Source organism: Talpa occidentalis, unplaced genomic scaffold, assembly GCF_014898055.3.
Source record: "Talpa occidentalis isolate TD23 unplaced genomic scaffold, MPIMG_talOcc4v2.1, whole genome shotgun sequence".
NCBI lineage: Eukaryota > Metazoa > Chordata > Mammalia > Eulipotyphla > Talpidae > Talpa > Talpa occidentalis.
In genome coordinates this window covers 136,441,923-136,467,890 of record NW_026555331.1, presented here as the reverse complement: position 1 = coordinate 136,467,890, position 25,968 = coordinate 136,441,923, and the positions used below count along the sequence as shown (strand labels likewise).

The following is a 25,968-nucleotide window of genomic DNA, read 5'->3' as shown; positions in this document are numbered from 1 at the left end:
TATTGCTATGGTCTTGACCTCATCCCTTGCCTCAGGATTGACAGAATAATTTTGAAGCATATCTAAGAATACCAGGTTTTGTTTGCATTTCCTATTTGGTTGAATTCACAATTTTGATTTTTTTATACTAAAGTATATATAGCTGAATATTAAACAGTTTCTCCTGAATATAAAACTGGAAGCTTTTGACAGTTACTGAGTTTCAGCCTCTAGTCAAACTCTAAGGATGTCTGGAACTTCTCTTAGTTTTTAAAAGTTTATGATATGTTAAGATATTGACAACTTATATTGTTCTTAATTATCTGTTGTCCCTGTAGCATTATTTTTCAATTTGGATAACTAATAACTACATAATACACACACACATACATAAATACACACACTGAGTTGTATTTGCATGTGTGTTATCTCTCTTCTTAGAAATTAAAAATCCTTTGATTTTGGACTTCAACAGTAATAGGAGAGTGGATTTACTTCACTACAGTGATTAATATTAATACAAACATTATTAACATTAATACAAAATATTAATGCAATAATAGCTAACTTTCATTGAGCACATTTTAGGTACAAGTCACAATCTTTAACATTCTTGCTACGTTAACTATTTAATCCTCATGCTGACCTTTCTTTTCACCCCATTTTATGTCTTACACAGTAGTGACACAGTATATTCCCCAAGGCACATAGCTCCAATTGGTGGAACGAGAATAGCTTCTGATTCCAGCACCTAATTTTCAAGCTCTAGTGCTACTGCCTCTGAAAGAAAATTTACTTCTTTACTTCTCTCTTAGTCTTGTTTGGTCTAACAATCTGATATTTGAATGCTGTGTCAAGACATCATCTTTTGGTTGACATTTAAAGCCACAATTAGAAATAATCTAAATTAGAGTTCAATAACATATGCCACTACAAATGGAAACACATTCACTGTGGTGACAGCTCAGGGAACATCAACTACTTCTACACAAAATCAAGTTGTAAAAGTCTAACATTGACTGCAGAACATATACAGATTTAAGAAATGTCAATATGTGAATATAAAAATAATAAGAGCTGCAATTGTTCAGTGCTTTCTGTGTGACTGCTACTAAATGGCAGATCATGCCAGTTTCTACCCAATGTCCATCCATCATGTCCCGTTTGCCTTGTGGTAGAATGTGCCTGTAACTAGAGATGGCAAAGTTAAGTTCTGTAGAAGACTTTTTCTACATGAAAAATATTTTTTTAACCACAAGAGACATATTCTAGTCCCCCAACATGTCTTGGATTCTTGCTTTTGTGTCTCAGCACATGCTGTATACTTGGCTCATTTCATCTCTCCGAATCCCACCTACTTTCCAGATTCAGCTGCAGAATCTCACAATGCAGATCATGCTATAAAAATTTGGATGAACAAATGATCCAGGGTTTCTCTTACCAAACCAATGAATCTTTCTAAGCTTCATCTTTCTCATCAGCAAAACAGAAGTGAAAGCTACCAACTTGTCAGGTATTTGGTAATGAAATTAATTAAACAGAGTAATCTATAACAACTGCAATACTTGGCACAAAACAGTGGCTTCTCAAAGAAGCTTTTGTTTTTTTAAAGATTTTATTTTATTTATACAAGAACTGGGGCACAGGCCTGAGGTGTGGAGGGTGAGAGGATTCACCAGAGATAGAGCAGGGAACAGAACAGGCAGATCTGCTGAAATACACTGCTGAGGGGAGCAGCGGGCAAGCCAGGAGAGATCTGTTTCACCATGTGGGTTGCTCCGCCACCGGTGGGGATCAAAGCTGCGGACAGCTTCACAGTGTGGCACTCAACCGCCTGAGCCACCAGGGAGGCCCAAAGAAGCTTTCTTATGTATACTTACTTGCTCTTTCTTCTCTGAGGTCTACTCTGTACTGTGCTTATTCCATGTCTCTTACTATTTTTTTGTTTTGATTACTAGTATATGTGTGTTAATTTAACAAATAAAGGGAAGATTCTTTATGCCACATGGCCTTGCTCATAGTATTTTTGTTTTAATTGAACAGAAAATATATGGTCCTCACATAGGGAGTCTTGGAAACCATCAACCTGTCGTAATGAGAAGTAAAAGGCTGAGGAGACTGTAATCAACAATGTGTCTACAACCCACTGTAGAGGTTATAAGAGAAAGAGGGCATGGGACAAACTATAGTCCTTAATATTGTACAGACAGACAAGCAAGTATAATTTATAATTTATACGAACAGAGACTCAAGAGCAGAAACATCTTCAACAATGATAGTACTTTCAGCAAATGGGGCTGGATCCACTGAGCATCCACTTTCCAAAATATGAATCTAGAAACCTACTTACACTTGTCTATAGGTAAAACACAAAGTCATAAAACTCCTAGGTCACAGGAAAAAACCTAGATGAGCTTGGATATGGCAAAACTTTTTCGACACAAAACCAGAGTGATACATGAAAGAAATAATTGAAAAGCTGGATTTCATTAAAGTAAAAAACTCTGTCTATGAAACTTACTGTCAAGAGAATAAAAAGATAAACTGCAGAGTAAGAGAAAATATTTGCAAGGAACACAGTTCACAAAGTACTATTATCCAAAATATACAAAGACCATGAAAAATCAATAATAAGCAAACAACTTTATTGAAAATTGTACCAAAAGCCTTAATAGACACTTTACAAAAAATATACCTATGGCAACTAGACATATGAAGACATGATTCACAGTATATGTTTTCAGGGAAATACAAATGAACCCTAAGGTAAACTATGGACTTTGTGTAATTATGATGTATCAATATAAGTTTGTCAATTGTACCAAGTCACCACTCTGTTGAGGGTTTTTGATAAAGGAGAAAGTTATGCATGTATGGAGTCAGGGAGTATATGGTAATTCTCTCGATGCTTCTCTTATTTTTTTTCTGTGGACTGCTCTAAAAAATAAAGTCATTCGAATTTTTATAGTATTCTAGAGTTTAACCCAACCTGAATTTATTTCTCAGTTTTGCAGACCTAGTTTTCTGTTTGAAGTTCAAAATAGTAGATGGTCAATTTCAAAGGTTTTATTGAGTAGTCACAGATCAGTGCAATAGGGACAAAGGAGCAAGTGAATAGAGCTCACCTACAGAAACTCTGATAAAATATTTCCATCGCTAGTGAGCCCTTTAATAGTACAATTCAATATTAAATATATATTGATGTTGACTTGCAGTCTTTTTACCATAAAGAAGTTAGTATGGCATTTTATGGTTCATTGATACTAATTTTTATTTAAAATAGCTAATGATGTTAATAGGTTATATTGATCCCTACTAGAGAATGAAAATCCCTCTTGGTTAAAAGTAATTAAACTTTGTAATAATGTTACCTACTAGTGTTTCTTAGTTATTAACGCGATTGATATGATAAGAAGGGAACTAAACTATAACTTGGGAATCTCTCTTTTTCTCATGAGCCTTTTCCCCCTGGAAATAAGGTTGATGAGAGATGGAAAGAGAAAGGAGAAAAAAGGAAAAAAAATGAGTATAGGAAGTTTGCTCCTGAGTTTCAAAATTTGGCAGGAATGGTAAGGAAGGTCGAGAGTAGGCACATTGGCAAGAAGTATAATCAGACAGATTCACTTCTGACCTCTAGGCTCAAAACACAGAAAATATGTACACACAGTGTAATACATTTTCCACATTGTGAGAGAGATTATAAATGCAAAACTTTATCCATAAATTAGCACACAGAAATAGTAGAATACTTAACTTCCTCTCAATCATCAATGCATCCCATTGATGGGATTCTAGAAAACAAACTAGCTTGATTTTATCCCAGTTTGAAATGCTATTTTATTCTTAATTATCCCCATTAATTCTTACAAAACATTTTCCCTCCCTTGGCAGACAGATTCCATGCCAATCACAAATAGCTTTACCCCTCTGCCTCGCCATCTTGTAAAATAGAAACATTGTTTGCACAAAGGCTATCCTAGGTTTTGATTAATTGTATTAATATGTTGTGAAATTGTTTAAAAGTTATTTTTTTCCTAAAATGTATTTTTCCAATGAGTACTTAGGTTCTAAGTGAGGCAATTAGAAACATTTCCTATCTCATCATCCTGCACTGACTCTATTACAGTGTGTGTGTGCTGGTTATGTGTTAATAGTTTTCTGACATCTGAAATCACAGCCCCATTTGAGCCACATGGAGTGCTTTTATCTCAAAGGGATTCAGCCTTAAATACAGATGGGCTTGTCGGCATGGTCTAGATGACATTTTTATAACCTGTAATGTTCTTCAGCAAGATGTGGTTAATGATCCTTCATATTATCCAACCAGAGAGTGCTGGGTTCCTTGCGGAAGGTCGCATTCACATTACAGCTTCTGAGTCTGCTCAACACAAAGTTATGATGTACGATCTGGCTAATGAAAAATAGGTGTTGCTACACTATTCTTTTTATCATGATTGCTATTAATATCATGGTCCCCTATATGTGCCCTTGTCATGCTATTTCAATTTAGCCCATTTTTACCTTTTGCTACAGTTCACCTAGGCTTGGAGAGAAAGGAATGCTCTCCACTCCCCCCTAATGTCTGTGTCTCCTCTTGCTTGGCTATAACTTCAAAATGAGTTAGTCCTTCTGGAGACTTCCCAAAGGTTTATGGAACCCCTCCTGGTTTAACAAGACTATTCAAAAAAACTTTCCTGAAAGGCCAAGAAGCAAGTCTGTGGAATGCCTCTAAATGTCATCTCTAAGTCTCTTCTATTTGCTCTTTTACTCTTATCACATTACTTTCTTCTTCATCTTTGGACCCTACATTGCTAAAAATTAGTTTGAGAAATGATTATTTAACATCTGATTTGTGTAAGGCAACAAACTGTGATGGGAGTATATATACTCTACCTCATACAGTTTATAATGTGTGAAATAGTAATTGTGCTCCATAGTCAGTAGATGAATCTCCCATATAAAATAAAACAGATGTGATAAAGACAAAGGCCAGCAAACCTGAAGTTCTTTGCAAATGGTAGGAAATAAGAAAGCACCAAGTTGGGTGACATTTGAATGCAAACTCAAGAGAGGCCCAGGAGTTTCATAGCAACAGAAGAGATAGACTTGCATCTCAGGCTGTTCTAAGAACCTGGGCGATTTTGAGAGAGTGAATGCTATACCTGGGGAGTCAAGTGTGGAGCTGGAGTGGACAGTGTAGCTAGAATAAATTGTGCAATGAGATTCAGTGGCAAGTATGGCAGAAAAGGCAGTGAGTGATTGAGGCTGGCCTGAGTACAAAGGTGGCCATGGGGGTGCTCGTAATGCCAGCTAAACAAAACTGCCCTTTATCCTATGGGCATAGGGAGATATCAGAAATTTTTGAGTAATGAGATTCTATTAATCTTTCAGAGCCATCACTTTAGTCGATGGAGGACCACAGAGACCAATTAGAAAGCTTGTATGCTAGATCGGGTTATGAGGGCTAAAGTCATTGGATTGGAAAGCAGGGGAAGATATATAGGAGAATGTTCAAAAGTCAAAGCCCATTCTTGGTGAAGAAATCCAGATGAATATACAGAAAAAGACAGAGAGTGTAACTCTAGACTGGGTTGCAACTGACTTGTCCTATAGTTGGCAAGCACCTATCAACACAGCAGAGAAGTAAGATGTTCTAAGTTAGGCAACAGGTACATTTCATCTTAGGCACATGCTGTGTTGATACCTGACAATTGTTTGCACAGCTCATAGCTGCCCATATTGTTCTGGAGTGCTATCTGGCTCTCCAGCCACACTCGTCTACCCAGACTTCCTTTCCCTATACTTTGAACTGCCTTTCTAAAGAAAACCGCTTCTTCAGAGCTCCTTGTCATCAGACTCCTCCTCTGGGATCATTAAAGACAAAACTGTCATGGGTGCTGCTGTATGAACAATTTAGTGCATTACCCTCTCAGAGCAAACCTGTTGCATTTTAATCAAACCTGTTGCTTAATCCAGATAGTTTTGCTAATTAGTAGAAATTACCTGCCCTGTGCTGAGGAAGCTGGATGATATCTGAAGACTTTTGGATCACAAGAAGTGGATCTCTTCTGCTTATGGAAGGATTTGACTCTTTAATGGAGATATAATAGAGCAGGGGGAAGACATAAAAAAATCAAATAATATAGTTTAGGCAAACTGGGATTACAGAACAAGAGAATAATCTATTTTAATATCTGATAAAATGTATTTTCAGTATGTATTATTTTTTCTAAAGTTACAGAGAAGTGTTGTAGAAAATGCTTTTATTTTTCTAAAGTGTGCAACCATCATAAAAAGTGTCAATTAAAATCAAACTTGGGAGATGGGAGAACCAAGGGGTGCGTACTAACTTATGTTTATGAAGATTTTCCATTTTTTAACAAGTGCTTCCAGGTAGATCTGTATCATTAACCTTCAGGGGAACAAGTGTTCATGGGGTTCTGATACAACAAAGGAACCGTGTCCCCCACTGCTGAAATGCAGCCCTTCAGGGGCAGATGGCAAAAACCACAGAGAGCATAGATTGCTATAAACAGATTAAGCATAGAAGTGACGGATTATGAGAGACTTTGGGGGTCTTCCAGGCAGCTAGAACATAATTATCCAAATTAAATTTGACCTAAACAACAGGCTAATGCTTTTTTTCTAGACAGATGTTCCAAGGAGACACTAACACTCGATATTGCAATTTTCTGCACAAGGAGAAACAGACATTTGGAGCAAAACAAGAGTTTCTAAGCCATTGTGTTACTTTTTGGTTGTTTGGTATCTGGAGATGTCTAGAGTCCTTATTTGTTTGTTGGTTTATTTCTTTGTTTAAAATGTAGCAAAATACACCCAACAAACATTTCTAAAAATCTACCCTTTTAATCATTTTAAGTGGGCAGTGTCACTAAGTGACTTCACAAAGTAGTGTAGTCATCCATCTCCATAACAAGAATCCTTATTTTTGTTCCATAGTCACTGTGGTTTATGATTGTATATACTTAAAGAGCCATATTTTCATTTCATTTTCCCCTTTTTCTTATTATCATGACCTTTTGTCCCCCCAGTTTTATGACTGTTTCAAAAACAGGTTTTCAATTCAAAATGTGTTTCTCTCAGGATGATAAATCATACATTTTACAATTCTCAAAAGAACTGACACTCTGATTTGAAAAATAGAAAATGCTTGTCTTCTGCAAGACTTCGGTGTTAATGCTTTAACAATGAACTGGTTACAATTATGGCAATTCCTAAGAAACAGGATTGAGGTAGATTCCCTCATGCTTCACAGTAACGTCAGGAGGGACTGTGTTTAAGAGAAAGGACTATTATTCTCATATTTTGGAGTCAAACCAGCACTCCCATTTGAATTCTTAAAAATATTTTTAAAAATTCATCTAGTCCTTAAGCCAATCAATACCTGTCCTTAGATGATCTTGAGTACCACAGACCAAAATGGACAGCATGGACAGTGCAAGCAGTTGTTAAGCATCCACACAGCGTGTGCCTGAGATGAAATGTGCCTATTTCATGACTTAGTGCATCTTGCTTCTCTGTTGTGTTTGTAGGTGCTGTCCATTACAGAACAAATAATGCATTATGAGATGCAGTAGGAGAGAAGGCTGCGTGCTGACTTAGGTGAGCATAGGCTAGGATAGTGAATTAATTACCAGGTTTGAATCTAGGAAAGTCTTTGGGAGGAGGGAGCTAACATGCAGATGGAAACGTGGAACAACTTAATTAGTCTTCTGTTCATTCCATAAGGCCCAGTAACATATTATCAACAAGCTGCTTGATGTGAAACCCCTTTTGAGTTTTGCATCCAAGTAGTTATATCCAGAATAATGCCTTTTCATATACACCATGTTTCCTAGCCACTAAAGGTGGTATAAAAATATTTAATATGTTGGGCCTCCCCTGGTGGCGCAGGCCGTTAAGCACCGCGCTGTGAAGCTGTCCGCAGACTCTGCAGTGCCAGTTAGATCCCGGCTGGCCGGCGAGGGTGCCACATAGCGAGCTGACCTCTCCTGTCTTGCCCACTGCTACCCTCAGCAGTGTATTTCTTCAGTCTGCCTGTTCTGTTCCTCTCTCTGTCTCTGGGGAATCCTCTCACCCTCCTGCACATCTGGCCTATACCCCGGTTCTTGTATTAATAAATAAGTAAATCTTTTTAAAAATATAACATGTACAACTTGATGAGTAGGAATATAAGTTTACATTAATGAAGCCATCACCACAGCCCTAACCATAACCTTACCCACCATCTCCAAAAGTTTCTACCTGCCCTCCCCCTTACTGATCTTTCTTTTTAAATATTTTCTTTTTGTTATAAGAATTCATACCCTCTTAGCAGATTTTTATGTATATGTTTTAATACAGTTAGCTATAGGTCTTATATTGTCTGGTAAATCTCTAGATCTAGTATATTGTGCAGAAAGGAAACACTGTACCTCTTGATCAACACTGATTTCCCTTTTCTCACAGTCCCTCATAATAACTATTTCACTCTTATGTTTTAGGAATTCATTATCTATAAATGATTCTATTTAGGAAATCTAATATTTCAATAAGGCAGATAATTATACCATTATCTTATTCATGTAGTAAATGAACAACTCATCGTTAAGCTGAGTGACATAGGGCAGTCCTCCAAAGATGCATCTATAACCCCAGTATCAGCCACTGCATTGCAAGGGGTCAAGTTTCCTCTCTGTATGTAGGGAATTGAATAGGTACATCTAATGTATTATGCACTTGGTACACTATTTTACCTACTGTGCTAATTCTAGTAACATGCCAGAGTTCATAGGCAGAGATATTTCAAAAATGTGAGATTCATAACAGGAAGTTAAAAAAATAATAGGCACCTCACAATTTATTTAGTGTAAGAGTTCTATTTTTGAAAGAATAGATTCTATAATATATTCAAATGGTAGTTTTATTCACAGTAACAAATTATTGCCTTTAAACCTCCATGAAATTAGGACCTCAACAGAAGGCAATGAAGCTCAAATAAAGGGTCAGGTGGGTTTAATACTTTTGATAATTGCATTTTCTTAAATTTGGTGGGATTCAACAATTTTTCACATTTAACATACTAACATATACTTAACTCTAAATGTAGAGTTAAATGCAGAAATTTGATATTAATCACTGTTATGAACATAGGCAGTTATAAGGCATTAACACTTTCAAATGGGAATTCATGTTGATAAAACGAAATGCCACCTTGGTCAATTTTTTTATACCCTGATTAAATCACTCGGGGAAAAAGATTATTTTTTAGTTAATTAGTTATTTGCTGAACAAAATTATCGATTTATTCTACACTAACAGACATCACACTGAGGGATGGAGCCATTAGCAATTATTGACAACATGCTATACTTTTCAAATGTTATGTTCTAGTCCTCCAACCAATTTATGATGTAGGTGATATTTCCCTATTCAAGAAGAGGGAATATGCAAAGGGGTAGTTTCTCAGAGATCTTGGAGCTAATGCAAGTTTGATTGCAAAGCCATTGCGCTGTCTTCCACTAGACACTTCTTTTTTGATAGCTACTTGGTCGTGATACTCATGATCTTAACTTAACATTCCACCATTAAAGATCAACATCAGCATCATTGCTTTGATGATGAAATCACTAAGATTTCACGGATCATCCTAAGTAAACGATAACTTTATGTTTGCACTTGTCCACCATGCCCAGCAAATAATAAAGACTCAACACTCTTTGAAAATGTTGGTAAATAATTTCAGTGGGAATGATGGTGGTGTGCAATCATTGTGGACGTGCTGGAAGACCAAAGAGAGAAAGTCGACAGGGGCCTGATTCTGGGTGTGCAGGAGGACTCTGCTAGATTAGACACACACTGTTATATCAGTTTTGAACTTGCACTCACAGCAAATATGAGAGGTAGATCCCTATGGGGATTTAAATCAACACAGAAATGAAATAGTCTAGAGTTGGATTTTGAAATGCAAAGGGAATAAGGAAAATCAAGTTTCACAGCCTGTGGGGTTCAGGCAACCCATTAAGTTGATGAATAAGAAGAAGGAAATAGGCAAAGTCTAGAAACATTCCCAAGACAGGGTTAGATATTCCTCATGACTTATTTTATATGGTACTATGGACTTGGATATGGGAAAGCTAGGAGCAGTTCGAAAGATAAGCAGCTCACAATGACCTTGCCATAGAATTGTCTTTTTATTTTCACAGACATATTTAGAACCACTTTAAAACATTTTTACTTGCTCTTAATTTCTTAATTAGTTTTTTAATCCAATGTGTTTCCATAAAACAGATTTTTAAAATGACAAGAGGTTATTTCCTCTAATGATCATGAATAATACATCCACTTCTCTTTTTAAATGGAACTAAGAATTTATTTTAAAATGAAACTATTTTCTAGATAGCATTCCAGTATAAATCTATATTGGGAAAAAAAAACAACAACTGTGCAAGCATATTTAAAACAAGCATCTCTTTTAAGATGAAAGTTATTGTTTCTTATGCTTGTGCTATGAAGACACTAGAAAATAAGACCCCTCTCCCCTGCCACTTTTCTCCCTCTCCTGCTCCTGACAAACTCTAATCTACTTGCTGACACTATGGATTTGTCTCTTGTGGATATTTCATATAAATGACTCACTCAGAATGTGACCTTTTGTGACCGGCTTCTTCACTTAGCATAATGATGTCAATGTTCACACATGTTGTCACATGTATCAATCACTTTAAATCTAAGTGACATGAGAATATATCACATTTCACTTACTCATTAATCAATTAATGTCCCTTTGGATTGTTTCTGCTCTTAAATTCTAAGAATGATGGTGCTACAAGTGAATGTATGTTTTTAGTTTTCTGGGGTATATCTTTAAAAATTGCTGGATCATATGTCTTGTTCTTTAATCCATTTTGAGTTGGTTTTTGTGCATGGTGTGAGGTAGTAGTCAACCTTTATTCTTTTGCATATAGCAACCCAGTTTTCCCAGCACCATTTATTGAACAATCTTTGCTCCATTGCATTTTCTTTGCTTCTTTGTCAAAGATTAATTGACCGTAAATCTGTGGGTTTATTTCTGAATTTTCTATTTGGTTCCATTGGTCAGTGTGTCTGTTCTTGTTCCAATACTATGCAGTTTTGATTATTATGGCTTTGTAGTATAGTTTGAAGTCTGGGAGTGTGATACCTCCATTCCCTTCTATAATTCAGGGACACACTAATTGGGGGTGGGAGGCAAAGGGGGTATGGTCAAAACAAGGGTGGTGGGAATTGTATGGGGACTATAACCCAGATGAAAATGCATACATTGTGCAAAAATGAAAAATTATGTAAAATATATAAAATAATTATAATAATAATAAAAATAATTGCTGGATCATATGGTAAATCTATTTTTTATTTTTCTGAGGAATCAACCAATATTTTCCAACAGCAGTTATATCATTTGCATCCCCCCTCAGCAATGTAGGATGGTCTCAATTTCTCACATCCTTATCAAAACATACTATTTTGTATTTTAAAAAATTAGTGCTTATAGTCCATTTTATTTATTTATTTTTAAAGATTTATTTATTTATTTATTTATTTATTTATTTATATAAGCACTGGGTACAGTCAGAAGCATGGGAGGGTGATAGAATTCACCAGAGCCAGAGCGGGGAACAGAACAGGCAGACTGTTGAAATACATTGCTGAGGGAAGCAGCAGGAGCGGCAGGACAGGTCTGCGCACCACATGGGACCCTCGCCTGGTGGTCGGGGATCAAACTGGCGCTGCAGAGTCTGCGGACAGTTCGCAACCCAGTGCTCAACTGCTGCGCCACTGGGGAGGCCCCAATTTAAAGTTTTACCAATAGAGCATTAATGTGTCACTTTTACCCCACTGCCAACTATAGGGATTATTCTTGGATCATATAGGAACATTCATATCTCATTGGTGCTTTATCTTACTAGTCGAATGTTATATTAATATATATGCTTATAGTAATGTGTTACATTTATTTTCAGAATATGTTTTTGCTCACTTTCTCCCAGGTGTGCTAGAATGTCAAATTTTTCTAATTATTTGTAAAAGCTTCTTGCATATTAAGAATATTAATCCAGTGTTGCATTTACATAGATAGGTTGGTTCTTAAATTGTGCTTTGAAATTTGGGATTTTAAAATTTTTATATTTAAAAAGCCATTTATTATTTTAAGAGTATAAAAATATTTCCTATAAATGTATGTAGGACTTGTAACTTAATTCTTTAAATTTTTCTCTGAGGACAGCGTTGGTGACATATTTTAAATTTTGATATATATTGTCTTTATATTTTTAGTTTTAATTTTTGACTCAGGAATAAATTTACATGCGTACTTAACTGACTTCTAAACTTGAGGTAGTTACTGATTTTATCTTTCTTAATGTTTTAAATGTTATCTTTTTAAAGATTTTTTTTCATTTCAAATTTTATTGAAAAATAATCAGAGACTATGAACTAATGTTCTATCTTATGATAATTCTCTGCATTTTATTTTTGGCAGAAAATAATCACTTTTTTGGTAGATATTTCATATATATTTGAAAATAAAATGTCTAGTTTCATTTTTATTTCTATTTGTTTGATAAGTGAGTTTGTGAAAGGAATATGCTGGAGTCAGATATGCTATACTTTCATTCCTTAATTTGTAACTGTTTTTATATAAACTTTGCTCGTTCTTTCAATTATGGCCCAAATTGTTATGCGTGAAGCATAGAATGGAAATACCTCATATCACCATAGTAACATAGACAATTCACATTTATCACAGTGGTCTAATGTACATCGACAGTTTATATAATTACAGGAAATCAGGTCCATTATAAATAAATGATTTGGTATCCTTTTTTAATTTAATACATGAATTATTGTCAGAAATGACTAGACTTCTCCTAGGTTGATCTTTTACCCATTTCTTTTTTGGCATCTGTTCCCATAAGGCTATCTGTATTTGACTGGCTCACACCAATTCTGAAAAATATTCATAAAATAAAAATTCTGAATACATTGAAGACTGTACCTAAATGAAATATTGAACAATGAACTGCTACAATGGCATGCATATCTCAAGATAAAGTGATAATTGATATTCTGCAAGAAATGAAGTAGTGACTCAACTTGTAAGAGGTGGCTTGTAGCCTAATTTTACTTGAAACAATTTTCATAATGAAAAAAGTGAAGTAAGTTTTTTTTTAATTAAAGATAAAATGTGCTTCAAAACCAGATAGATATATTTTATAAACTGAGAATTCTGACAGAAGGTTGACAAACATAAAATCTAAAAATATACAAAAAAGCTCTTTAGAGAATTGCATGAAGGCAGTTTTGCATGTGACCTATTTTGTTTGGGTTCATAGACCTACATGGAAGACTCATGTTCTCCAAGGACATAGTAAAAATGCTCAGTACAGCATGCAGCTAATTAATAGAATTATATAAGCGTTAATGTACCATGGTTCAACATGCTCTTGCTTTTTAAAAATATTTTTTAATGAGGATTTCTCCCTTTTGTTCATTTATTTATTAATTCTGCCTTTCCTTCATTTCACTCCTTTTTCCGTCCACATTCCTTTCTCTTTGTCTCTCTTTTCCTCATTCTCCTTTTTGGCTGCTTGGTTCATGATCTATACTAATTACTGAGCCATGTAAGGTCCACTTTCACAAATTTATTTAGTTAGATTTTGGTTATTTTTAAGAATATAACAAGCACCTATGAAAACACTCCCTTTACCCCAAAGCCAGAATATGAATAAAGGAGTATATGTATCCAATCACATTTTCACACACCCATCCCCCTCACTCCCTCCCAAATAATCAGTGCTCCTAGCTTTTAAAAAATAGATTTATCCCCTAAAGCATAAAATTTAGTCACTTATACCTTTGTTAAAGTGTACTCTTTGCTACTTGTTTATCCCACCCAGTATCATATTGCTGAAATCCATTCATACCTATAATGACTACGTTTTAGCTGCAGAATATCTTTTCATTGTGTGTGACTATTCCATATACAATTGATTTATTCAGTCTCTTGATAGTGTCTGGGGTGATTCCATGTGAGTTCTATAAAATTTTCAGAGGAGATATTAACACAACTTTATGCAAACTGTTCCAGGAATGGAAAAAGGGAATGCTTTCTGATTTTTTCTCTTTGGTTGGTCTAACCAAAATAAAAGGATATTTTAAGAAAGTGAAATTAAAGATTTGTCTCATAATTATGAATATAATTATGATATAAATATTTTATAACTCATAATTATGAATATAAATATTTTAAACAAAATAGTATTATTGAATCCAACAATGTGAAAAATATTAACATTAAGTTGAATCTATCCTAAGCTTCCAAGATGTAATATTTGAATATGTATAAGTATGATTCATTGTAGCAACAGAATAAAAGAGCTAAATAATTGAGAAACAACTCATGCTCATGAGTAGGAAGATATGATAATGATATTAAATTTTCCTCATTTGATTTGTAGATCCCATATGTTTTGCCATCATAATTTATACAATATTATCCATGTACCTTATTAAGATGGTTCTAAATTGTATCTGGAAGAGTAGAAAGCAAAGAGAAGTCAGAATACTTCTGTGAAAAAAATAGAGAGTAGGGATTTATCCTACCAGTATGAATCTTATTTTGAAAATTTCACAATTTTTATATTATGATGCTCAAAGATAAAGAATTAATAGAATTGGATATACAGGCCAAACAAAAGCTCCCTGTTTTTTCTATATAACTTAAATAGAAAGGGACACATCTGTCCAGTCAATTGGAAAAATGGGGATGTGAGCAGGATAACTGAAAAAAACAATGATCAATATAGGAAAAAAGTAGAATTGTATCCCTGTCTCACCCCATACATCAGCTATAGGTGGGTTAAAAGTACAAATATCAAAAGCAAAATTTTAAAATTCTCAGTAAGCATTTATTTTAAAAAAATGTTAAATTTGACTATAATAAATCCAGATGGTAAAAGCATTCTCCATCTCCCCACCCACAGAAACATAGTGAACGGGATGATCATATCTCCTAGTGCAGCAGTCTTGAAAGGGCAAGAATATAGGTACACACATATACACACATCTCCAATTAAAAGCACTCATTTTAGATAATGATTAATTGATAACATGATGGAAGACATTAAATAGCCTTAAAAGAACAATAAACAGCTTAAATTGATCACAATAAAGGGAGAATGTCTTTCAGAGAATAAGAACATACTGGATTCAGGATATTGTAGCATACTTTGGTTTGTTCCCAAGTTCCTAATAGGTGGTACTCTTTAATCTTGGCTAGTTTTTTACATTTTTTTCCTTTACTCAACATTTGGTGTTTTAATAGTCCCTTTTCTTGTTTTTTTTTTAAATAAGAGATTTTATTTAAACCTCCTAATTCTTCTGCTTTCCTGAGCTGTGTATCACTAATTAATGCATCTTTTCTTATTTTAAAAGTTCAATCAGCTCATTTTAGTACTATCAATGCAATTATAGGTTGTGTTTCTACTTCTCAAACAGTGTTGTTCATTAGTGATAATGCCATTTTGCATTCTTAAAGCACCTTTAATCCAAGGATCATGAAGACATTTCCACAAGAAAAAATAGTATTGTCAGCTTAGTATCTTGATAGAAAAATCAAAGAGGAGGGTTGGCTGAGAGAATTAGAAATGCCATTCAACTACATTTCTTGTTCTCTTGTTTCATGCACCAAGCCAATCAGTTAAATATAGCCTTTTTCTTTTTTATTTTTTTAAGGTAGTATTGGTTTACAACACTATATGTGATTGAAAGATACAGGTTCTCCCCTCATGAGATGTATCTCACCTACCACCAGGTATCTATAGTCCTCCACCATAGTCCATTGTACCTCTCACCCCCTCCACTTTCCCCCCTTCTACACCCTTTCTGGTAGCCTCAATTTTACAGTCAGTTTTGGGGCTTTGTTTTGATTTGGTTTTGTCTGAGCCTTTCTTTTGTTTCTCTATGTTCCACATATGAGTGAAACCATTTTTAATCCCAAATACCTAAAAAATAGGCAGATTTATATTTAATTGTTATGGAAACATTCAATTGAGTGAGTGTTTTAGCTATGGTAACTGAGCATGGACACTATACAGGGAAATTATAGGGCAGGCTTTACAGTCTTGATTCCTCCTATATATCATATGTCTTCATATTTCAATAACCAGTATTAGTTCTAAAGAAGAATCTGAAAGCAATCATTGTTCCATTTCTATGTCTTTTATTCTCAATTATAAACTTTATATTATTCTTACAATGTTACACTATGATAGAAAATGAAGCATTTTCACATTTAATTCAATTTTACTTATTACCTTAACTTAATTGATAACCTACTTTTCTATATACTGGAGTATCATGGTAAACTACAATGTGAAGTAGACTCACAACCTATAACGGCTCAAAAGGAAGAGAAGTTTAGTTTTTACTCAGGTAATAGTATTAGATAGAAGGATGGATGTACAGATAACTAGCACATACCTCCTGCATTCATCCACACAAGATTCCAGGCTATTGAAAGCTCTGCTATCTTTAAAATATAGCTCCACCATTTTCCCAATATGTCATTTTCATTCTAACCAGCCAGAAGGAAAAAAGATCATTGAAGACCAAATAGGAGGATTTTAATGAGTGATGCCCAGAAAAATTATATATCACTTCTGTTTATGTTCCATTGTCTAGAGAAAATAAGTTGGCCACATCTAACTACAGGAAGAGTCAAAATGTAGCCTATCTATGTGCCCAAGAAAGAGAGACTACAAATTTGGGTACTCAGCCAATGGGGTATATACACATGTAGTGGTGCACATAAGAGTAAAATGCTTTACAATCATGGAGCTTACCATCCAGCAAAATATAGCAACCATTTATATAAACCACATATTTTAGACACTTCAAGTGCTAAGAAGGAAATAAGCAATGTGTGTAATAATGAGTAATAGGCAGAGTGAACAAGCTAATTTTATTTATTTATTTATTTATTTATTTATTTTATACAAGCACTGGGTATAGTCAGAAGCGTGGGAGAGTGAGAGCATTCACCAGAGCCAGAGTGGGGAACAGAACAGGCAGACAGACGAAGTACACTGCTGAGAGGAGCAGTGGGCATGGCAGGAGAGGTCTGCGCGCCATGTGGGACCCTCGCCTTTGGCCCAGGATCGAACTGGCGCTGCAGAGGCTGCGGGCAGCTTCGCAACCCAGAGCTTAACCACTGCACCACCAGGGGAGGCCCTGAAAAAGTTAATTTGAACATGGTAATCTGACAAGACCTCAGTTATATTTGCACTGGGATGTACATGAGGGGGAGTCAGTCTGCAAAGAACCAAGTGGGAAGAACCAAAGGGGAAGAGGGGAGAGGTGAGGAAGAAGAGAAAGGTGAAATAATGGAAGGGGAGGGGAGAGCCAGAGACCTAGAGCAAGACAAGGACTGAAGAAATAACAAGGCTGTAAAAGTCATGATGAACCTTCTGTGTTTTATACTTGGGGAAATGGGGGGGTCACTCATAGTTTCAGGAGAGGAGTCTATGATTTGATTGTTTTTCAAAGTATCACTTTGGCAGCAGGATGGAGAGTAGCCTGTTGTTGCTCATGTGAATATGGGGTTCAGGGAGAAATTTTAGTAGCAAGGAGGATGGAAGCAGAAATGGAAAGAAGGGGTGTTTCTGGGGATGGAAACTTTTAATGAATTAATTTATTTTTACCACTGGAGTGGTTTGGATCTTATTTTAGGATCTTATTCTCAAATCTGCCATCAGCTCAGTCCTGGGTCAGATTTGGCTGGAATCATGTTTCTTTAGGGTAAGAACTAGTGAAGGGGATACTTCCCAGTTGAAATGGAGGCCAGAGATGAGGCCAAATCAGAAAGACTAGCAGTGGGACTCCCCAGTGAATAGAGGGTTGGTTCAGTGACTGCCAAACTAATATGTCTTTTAGATCTGTGCTGTTTAATATAGTTGGCTATTGAATACTTGGTGTGGCTAATCCAATTGCAATGATCTGAAAGTATAAAATATACATAGGATTTTGAAGAGTTAGTATGCAAAAAATTATAAATTATCTCATGAAGATTTCTTACATTGGTTGTATTTTGGCATAGTATCTTAAACCTATATTGGGTTACACAAAATCCAGTGCTAAAAATAGTTTCATCTTTTTTCTTTTATTTTTTAAGATTTCTTTAAAGAACAATTCTAAATTTACATAAAAATTGAGCATAGCATACAGAATCTATAGTTACTGCCCCCCACACAAGGGTCCTGAATTACTCTCTCATGACAAACTATCATAAGAGGGAAGTATAGTGACAAATTAGAGTGATGAATGAATCAGTGAATTTGAAAATGAAAAATGATGTAAATATATATATATAGATGTAAATATGTAAATATGTAAGTATATATATAATGATGTAAATATATATATATATATATATATATTTATACGATGTATGCATTTTCATCTTGGTTATAGTCCCCACAAAATTCCTACCACCCTTGTTTTGATCCTACTCCCTTCTACCCCCTGTAGTGTATCTCTGGTTTATAATTGCCTGTTGATTTTGATTTTTACTTTATTATAATTAGTCTTTTTCCTGATCCCTTATTTGGGCCTTCTAAATTCCCACTATGAGTGAGATGGATGGAGAGCAAAATTTTAGAGAGGATGTTATAAGTGGATAGGACAACCTTTAGGTGTGATCATGATTAACTCTTAACTTGTGGAGAGAGGCATGAAAGGGTTAATAATTGGAAGTGAGGAAGTCAGTAATGCAGAGGGCAGGATGTTGAGTGATCCAAGTGAATGATGATGGCTCCAGAAATGATAATAGTCATATGGACGGAGAAGAGTTCACTAAGTCAAACACTAAAGTCTTCAATGAACAAGACTAAATCACTGACATGTGTAAGAGTTATCTGGCTGATTTCTAAATAACTAAATTACTTTACGATTTTAATTCAAGTATATGGTCCTGTTTATTGATTATAATAAATACTTGATAAAATAAATTGGATTAGGAAAGGGAGAGCATGAATAATTGAGATTCTGTTGAAAATTGCTGTTTCCTATAGCATTTTGTTCAATTAACCTCATCGATTTATTCTTTGCTTAAGGGTAATAAAATTACTAAATTAACACATTTAGTTTTTAGCTTTTTTATTTTTTCTGCTTACTCAATACTATATGTAGTTGGTTATGAGAAAGTTTTGATAGAAAATGAAAGGAAGAAAGATAATAAACTTGATAATAAGCAAATGGAACCATTTACACTTACAAATTTATTCATAATATTTGCACATGAATGTAAATGAGTAATTCTTGCATTGCTTTTTGCATTGTGGAAACAAGGGATTGTAGATCAAGGGAGCATAAATATTGTCAAAGAATGGACACTTGTGATGATAGTTTCCATTTATTGTAGACCTATTATGTGCAAGTCAGGCACTAAGTGCTTTACATATATTATATCAAGTAACTTTTGTGATAGTCTAGGGAGTGTGAGGTTATTATGCTGTCCCCCTGTCCCTGACAATTGAAAAACAGACTGGGAGAATAACTTTCCCAGATCACACAGGTGATTGGCAGACCCAGAAATCAAGCTCCATCCCCTGAATTCCAAGTGCTTACTCTTCCCCAGAATTATATTCAAAAAGCCAACATTTTTAAATAAAATCTCCATTGGCTGAAGCATTTTTCCTATAAAAGCTTATTGAAATGCTTCTGCCATGTAATAAAAAAATATAGTTTTTGTCCATGCATTTTCTTCTTGGACAGAAAATATACAAGGAGATGTATAGACTCTATGTTATGAAAAGGATAAGCATGGATTTGCTTGGAATTTTTCGGGGGAAGACTCTTTCATCCTTTACTGATTTATGAAAGTTATCATACAACTCCAAGTTGTTTGTTTCTATTTCTCCTCCAGTGCATGTGGATAAAAAAGAATTAAAAATAATGTACTTCAACATTTCTGAAATAAGTCTAGATGGAAAGAAGCAAAACAAAATAGAGTATAAAATTTGCTGGAGTGTAATTTTTAGTATCATATATATATGAATTTAGCTTAATCAAATATATTTACATTTTCTATCTTTCCTGTGTTGTCAGTAAACCATATTCAGGTGATAGACTGAAACATTCATCCTTTGAAATTTTTTCCTGAATACTATTTAACCCTGTTTTTCAGGGCAGCTAGGTTCAGCACAAAGGATGATCTTTTGAGTTTCTACTTATAGAATTAGTCAACAGCTTGGTGCCTCATGACTGCTAAAGGATGCTCTTTGTTACATGGACCACAGTACCAGGGCAATCGCTACAGAGGAGTCCATGTGCAATGCTTTCAGAGTGTCCTGAGAAAGGGTTGAATTTGTTAACTGCAAGCCTAGGCTAAGATCAGAAATCAGATTATAAAACAAGCCACAGGAATGATTTCTAAGGTCACACTGATAACAATGTGAAGGGCTCTGATTTATTCTCTCCATCTGTGAATATAAAAAATGAGAAGTGATATACGTGAGTTTCCCTATGTTATGAAAAGGATGAACATAGATTTGGTTGGGATTTTTAAGGGGTGACTCTTTCATGCTTTACTGTAATGTATGGATTGCTGTCTCAGTATTGAACATTGACCTGGGTGCAGGGCCTATAGTGCCAGACACACTCTGCCTTTATTAAGTCATAGTTTTGTGAGGAAGACAGAGCGTCTGGCCAATGTTGGGCTCTCATTGGGTGTTGACTAAGTGTTGGGATCAGGTGTAGGGGTGAGTAATAAGACTGTGTGGTATGTTGCAAGGACTTTAATAAAGCAGGAGATGGTATGAAGATGCCCTGGGGCCCCTGCTCTAGTTTTAGAAAACCAGACTTCTATAGGTATGACCTTTCAGTCAGATGTTGAAGGAATTATATAGAGAAGATGGGCTGGAGGAAATAGGCAAGAGACTTGCAGCAGATAACATGGACAAAGAGAGGATGGTGAGGAAGAACAGGCCAAACTTAGAGAATGGGGCTTAACGTACATGTGGCTTTGTGTTGAAAGAAGAGACAGAGATATTAACAAGGGTGACTTCAGGAAAGCCACATCTGCCTACTGCACAGTCCATATATTCTCATTCAGACAGTGGATCTCAAAGTAACATTGCCATGAAACAATAAATGTAATAATAGTAAAGGCATACACAATGCTTGCTGTGTACTTAATGTTTTATGTGTATCAATTAATTTCATCCTCACATAGCCCTCTATGGTGGGATTTGTTCTGTAGTTCTTTTTTTTTTTTTTCAAAATTTATTTAATTTTATAAGAACTGGGTGCAGGCCAGAGGCACGGGAGGGTAAGAAGATTCACCAGAGACAGAGTGGGGAGCAGAAGAGGCAGACTGACTGAAATACACTGCTGAGGGGAGTAGCAGGCGCGTCAGGAGAGGTCTGCTGTGCCATGTGTTTATCTCCATGGCTGGCTGGGAATCGAACCCGCGCTGTAGAGGCTGCGGGCAGCTTCTCAGCACTGCATTCAACCTGCTGCGCCATCGGGGAGGCCCCCCTAGTTCTTCTAATAAGTGACAGAGCTGGGTTTTGAACCCAATTATCTGGCCCTAGAGCCTACATCCTAATCACTTTAGTATATTGCCTCTTAAGACAATGTCAAATTTAGTGTATCTTATTGTTAATAATGATATTTGAAGAATCTAAGTTGGCAAATTATTATTTTTGTAATAAAGTAGCTCTCATTCACTTTCTTACAAACTTCCTAAAGTTGGAGAAAAGAAATGTAGAAACAGCTGACACACTGGGAGGTGTGTATAATTCAGAGTCCACTCAGGACAGTGTTTTACACAGTGACATTATTTTATCTTAGCCTTCATTGTGGTTAAAAGATGGAAACTGCTGTTATAGGGGATCAGGAGTCATTCAGTGAGAGGGATGAACAACACTGGGGATGATAACTAGAAAAAGTAAATATCCTTTATTCCGAGAGAAAATGACATTAAAACACCTCAAGGTGGTATCTAAATATCAGGAATTGTTGATGATGTTAATATAAAATTAAAAACTGGCATATATTTTCCCATCTAGGACTTCCTTATTTAAATTTGCATAATCTTTTGGCTAGATATCATTTAAAGAAGTTTCAATATCCTATATATTACTATGTGTTAACAGATTCAGAAAATGCGCAAGTGTGAATCATCACCATCATCATCATCAAATTACCCCATGTATTGTTCTAAGCACTGAATAAATGTTGATTCATTCAATTCTTGCAACAACTCTATGAGAAAAGTATCTGTATTATCCCCACTTTACAAATGAGGAAGCTGAGTATTTAAAGTTTAACCTTCTCAAGATCATTGAAAGTTAGAAAAGATTTGGTCAGGGATAGCCAGTGGGTTTCCATTTAAGAATCTAAGAAAGCAGAGGTTCATTGGAGAGTTCCTTTTTTAATTCCCCTCAATTCCTCATTTCTCTCTTAATTTACATATAAAGTGATATCCCATAGGACCAAATGATGATGATGATGATGATGATAACTTAAATGCAAGAGCTCTTGAGAGCTTCTAAACATGTTACTATTCATCATTCTCCCTATATGACAAGTGAAGAAAAAGAAACATACACAAGTGGTAAAATTAAATAGCACTCTCAGACCAGTGCACTATCCTCTGTGCTGTGCCATCTCTCGTGGCCTTAGTGGTTTTTGCAGATACCAGGAATCTGAGGTCTTCAGAAACTTCCCATTATGTTCAATTTTTCAGAGGATTGCAAAGAACAGGCTAGTAGAAATCTCTGCATTAAGTATTAGGAATGGACTGCCGCTAACTGCCGCTATGTGACTCTGATTGTGCTTCAGTGTAAGCTATTAAGTCATCTGATTTGTTTGCTAAGTTAAATATTTAAGAATTTTGTAGTTATATCTACCTCTACTAGTAGAATATGAAAACTCATTATAGGTGGGAAATATAAAGAGCTGCCATGTAACTATTAGCAGTATATATAGTTTAGAGAATACAATATGAAAATGAGATAGCTAGCAAGAGGAGGATTTCTAGTACACTTGAGGAATCAAATCTGATATGCAGTGAGAGGGGAATTTCAGGGAAGGAGCCCTGCAGAGAGAAATAGATAGGCAAAAAGAAAAGGGTGAATTTGTCAAGATAGTAAAGAGTAATCCAGGAAGATGAAGAGAGTTCTAAAGGATGTTAGAAAAAGGGAACTTCTCTATAGATACTGAAGCTAGATGGAACAAGGACATATTGGTGGCAGTGATTCCTTTCTGCTTGTAAAACCTGTGATTATGTGAAAGTTAATGAGAAGAAAAGTAAAAGTGAGCAGAAGCTATTAAAAGATGAGAGTTTCCATCCATGTTGCTGCATCTAGCAGTCATTTTCCTAGCACCATTTATTGAACAAACCGTCCTTGTTATTTAAAGGATCAGGAAAAATCAATTAATAATAGTAATAAATAAATAAAATTAGCAGGCAACTATAAATCAGAGACATTCTGCAAGGGAAGAAGCAGAAGGATCAAAACAGGGGAAGGAAGAGCACAAGGGATTATGGTGAAGTGGTGGGAATTTTATGGGGATTACACCTGAGAGAAGAAAGCATACACTGTACAAAAATGAACAAATATATATATATATATATACACACAGAGAGAGAGAGAGAGAATTAGGGCAACATCTAGGATGTGATCAGAGTTGGGATATCCGAGGATCCACTGAAAGGTTTCACCAGCAGCACAGGCGATATTCTCCAGGGTACAGGACTCAGAGCAGAGCTTTAGAAGAGGAATTGGATAGGGTGATTGCTTCAGAGTGCAGCTGAAGTCAGGACACAGTAAAAACTCAGGAATCCTGCTGGAACACTCTGCTGACATATTTGGAGCCACTATTTGTAGTTCATGTTGTATGATACCAGTTGCTCTCCAAGACATTTGCTCTCTTCTCTATCAACTGTCAGCATTAACTCTTCAACTAGTGTGTCTATTGCCTCGCTGGTGACTCATCATCTGCTTCCTCATGTGCTTAATAAAGCAAATCTACTTCCTGTATGTGCATCTGGGCCTCTTTACCCATAAAAGATATTTTGCTTTCAAGAATGACCTAGTATGTGTTACAACCTTCATATCTCTTACTATACACAGTTACGTTTTTTTCTCTTTTCTACCCTGTTTTATTTATTTTTTATAATATTTTATTTTATATATTTCTTACATAATTTTTCATTTTTGCACAATGTATGCATTTTCATTTTGGTTATATTCCCCATACAATTGCACCCCCCCCTTATTTTGACTCTAATCCTTCCTCTCCCCTCCTCCCTTCCCCCGCCCCAGTGTGTCTCTGGTTTATAGTTGCTTGTTGATTTTGATTTTTACTTTGTATTAATTAGTCTTTTTCCTGGTCCCTTATTTAGATTTTCTAAATTCCTGCTATGAGTGAGACCATCCAGTATTTTTCTTTTTCTTTCTGACTTATTTCGCTGAGCATGATCTCTTCTAGCTCCATCCATGTTGCTGCAAACTGCATGTGTTTATCTTTTTGATTGCTGAGTAATATTCCGTTGTATATATGTACCACATCTTCTTGATCCAGTCATCTATTTTGGGGTGTTTGAGTTGTTTTCATAATTTAACTATTGTAAATAGTGCTGCTATAAACATAGGGGTGCAGGTGCCCTTTGGAATTAATGTTTCTGTGTCCTTTGGGTAAATACCTAGGAGTTGGATTGCTGGATCATATGGAAGCTCTATGTTTAGTAGGTCAAGAAATCTCCACACAGCTTTCCATAGTGGTTGGACCAGTTTGCACTCCCACCAGCAGTGCAGGAGAGTTCCTTTTTCTCCACAACCTCGCCAACATTTGTTGTTGCTAGCTTTTTAGTATGTGCCATTCTCACTAGTGTAAGATGGTATCTCATTGTAGTTTTGATTTGCATTTCCCTGATTACAAGTGATGTTGAACATTTTTTCACATGCCTGTTGGCCATTTGCATTTCCTCTTTGGAGAAGTTTCTTTTTAGCTCTTCTGCCCATTTTTTGGCTCGATTATTTTCTTTGTTTTTGTTGAGTCTCATCAGCTCGTTGTAGATTTTTGTGATCAGTCCTTTATCATTAGTGTTGTGTGCAAAAATTTTCTCCCTGTTGGTGGGGTTTCTCTTTGCTTTGGTTATTGTCTCTTTTGCTGTGCAGAAGCTCTTTCATTTGATGTAGTCTCAGCTTACACAGTTATGTTTTTATCTACCTTTCTTGCTTAGAGAAAAACAAGCCCAGTGGGCTATCTTACTAAAACTTGATTAACATTGTTTCCTAATATTTATAGGCAGTGCTGGGACACCCGTCACTTTTAATGAAAACGGAGATGCTCCTGGACGCTACGATATCTTCCAGTATCAAATAACCAACAAAAGTACCGAATACAAAGTCATCGGGCACTGGACAAATCAGCTTCATCTCAAAGCAAGTATCAATATACCTGGACATTAATGTGTATTCTTCTCAGAGGGGTACTTTATTTTTAAGTATAAAGCTCATTTCTTTTTAACTAACTATATATGAATATATAGACATAGCGAAATTTTGATGTTTTCTGTAATACTTGTCCAAGTCTTTGTATACTTTGTGTTGTGTGTGTGTGTGTGTGTGTGTGTTGGGAGAGGAGAGTGGGTGACAGAATGTGCCATGGATGATAAAATTTGTGCTTAAAAATTAAGTGTATTTTACGTACCCCACATCATGAGATGAGGCCTATGGCAGCCTCTGATTGATGCAGGTGAATGGTGATCAGTATTTACATTACCTCTTTCAGTAGCAATACCAGAGAAAGTTAAGGTACCCAAAAGTGGTGTTCAGATGATTTAACAGCCCTGCTGTTACTGTCCATCAGGAATGCTATCAAGACCAAGGCCCATGGATTCTGTTGTTCCGACATGTGGCCCTGTGAAGACAACTTAGA

The 25,968-nt window shown here is 35.7% G+C and overlaps 1 protein-coding gene across 7 annotated transcripts in view; it reads left to right on the top strand.

Moving 5' to 3' along the window:
* GRM8 (glutamate metabotropic receptor 8) overlaps positions 1-25,968 on the top strand; it is an 811,967-nt gene that overhangs the window by 644,301 nt on the left and 141,698 nt on the right. For all 7 annotated transcript variants that reach the window (XM_054692631.1, XM_054692626.1, XM_054692632.1 and 4 more), the window contains one exon: positions 25,336-25,472. In XM_054692631.1, coding sequence (XP_054548606.1) covers positions 25,336-25,472 — 137 coding nt within the window. The remainder of the gene's footprint in view (positions 1-25,335; positions 25,473-25,968) is intronic.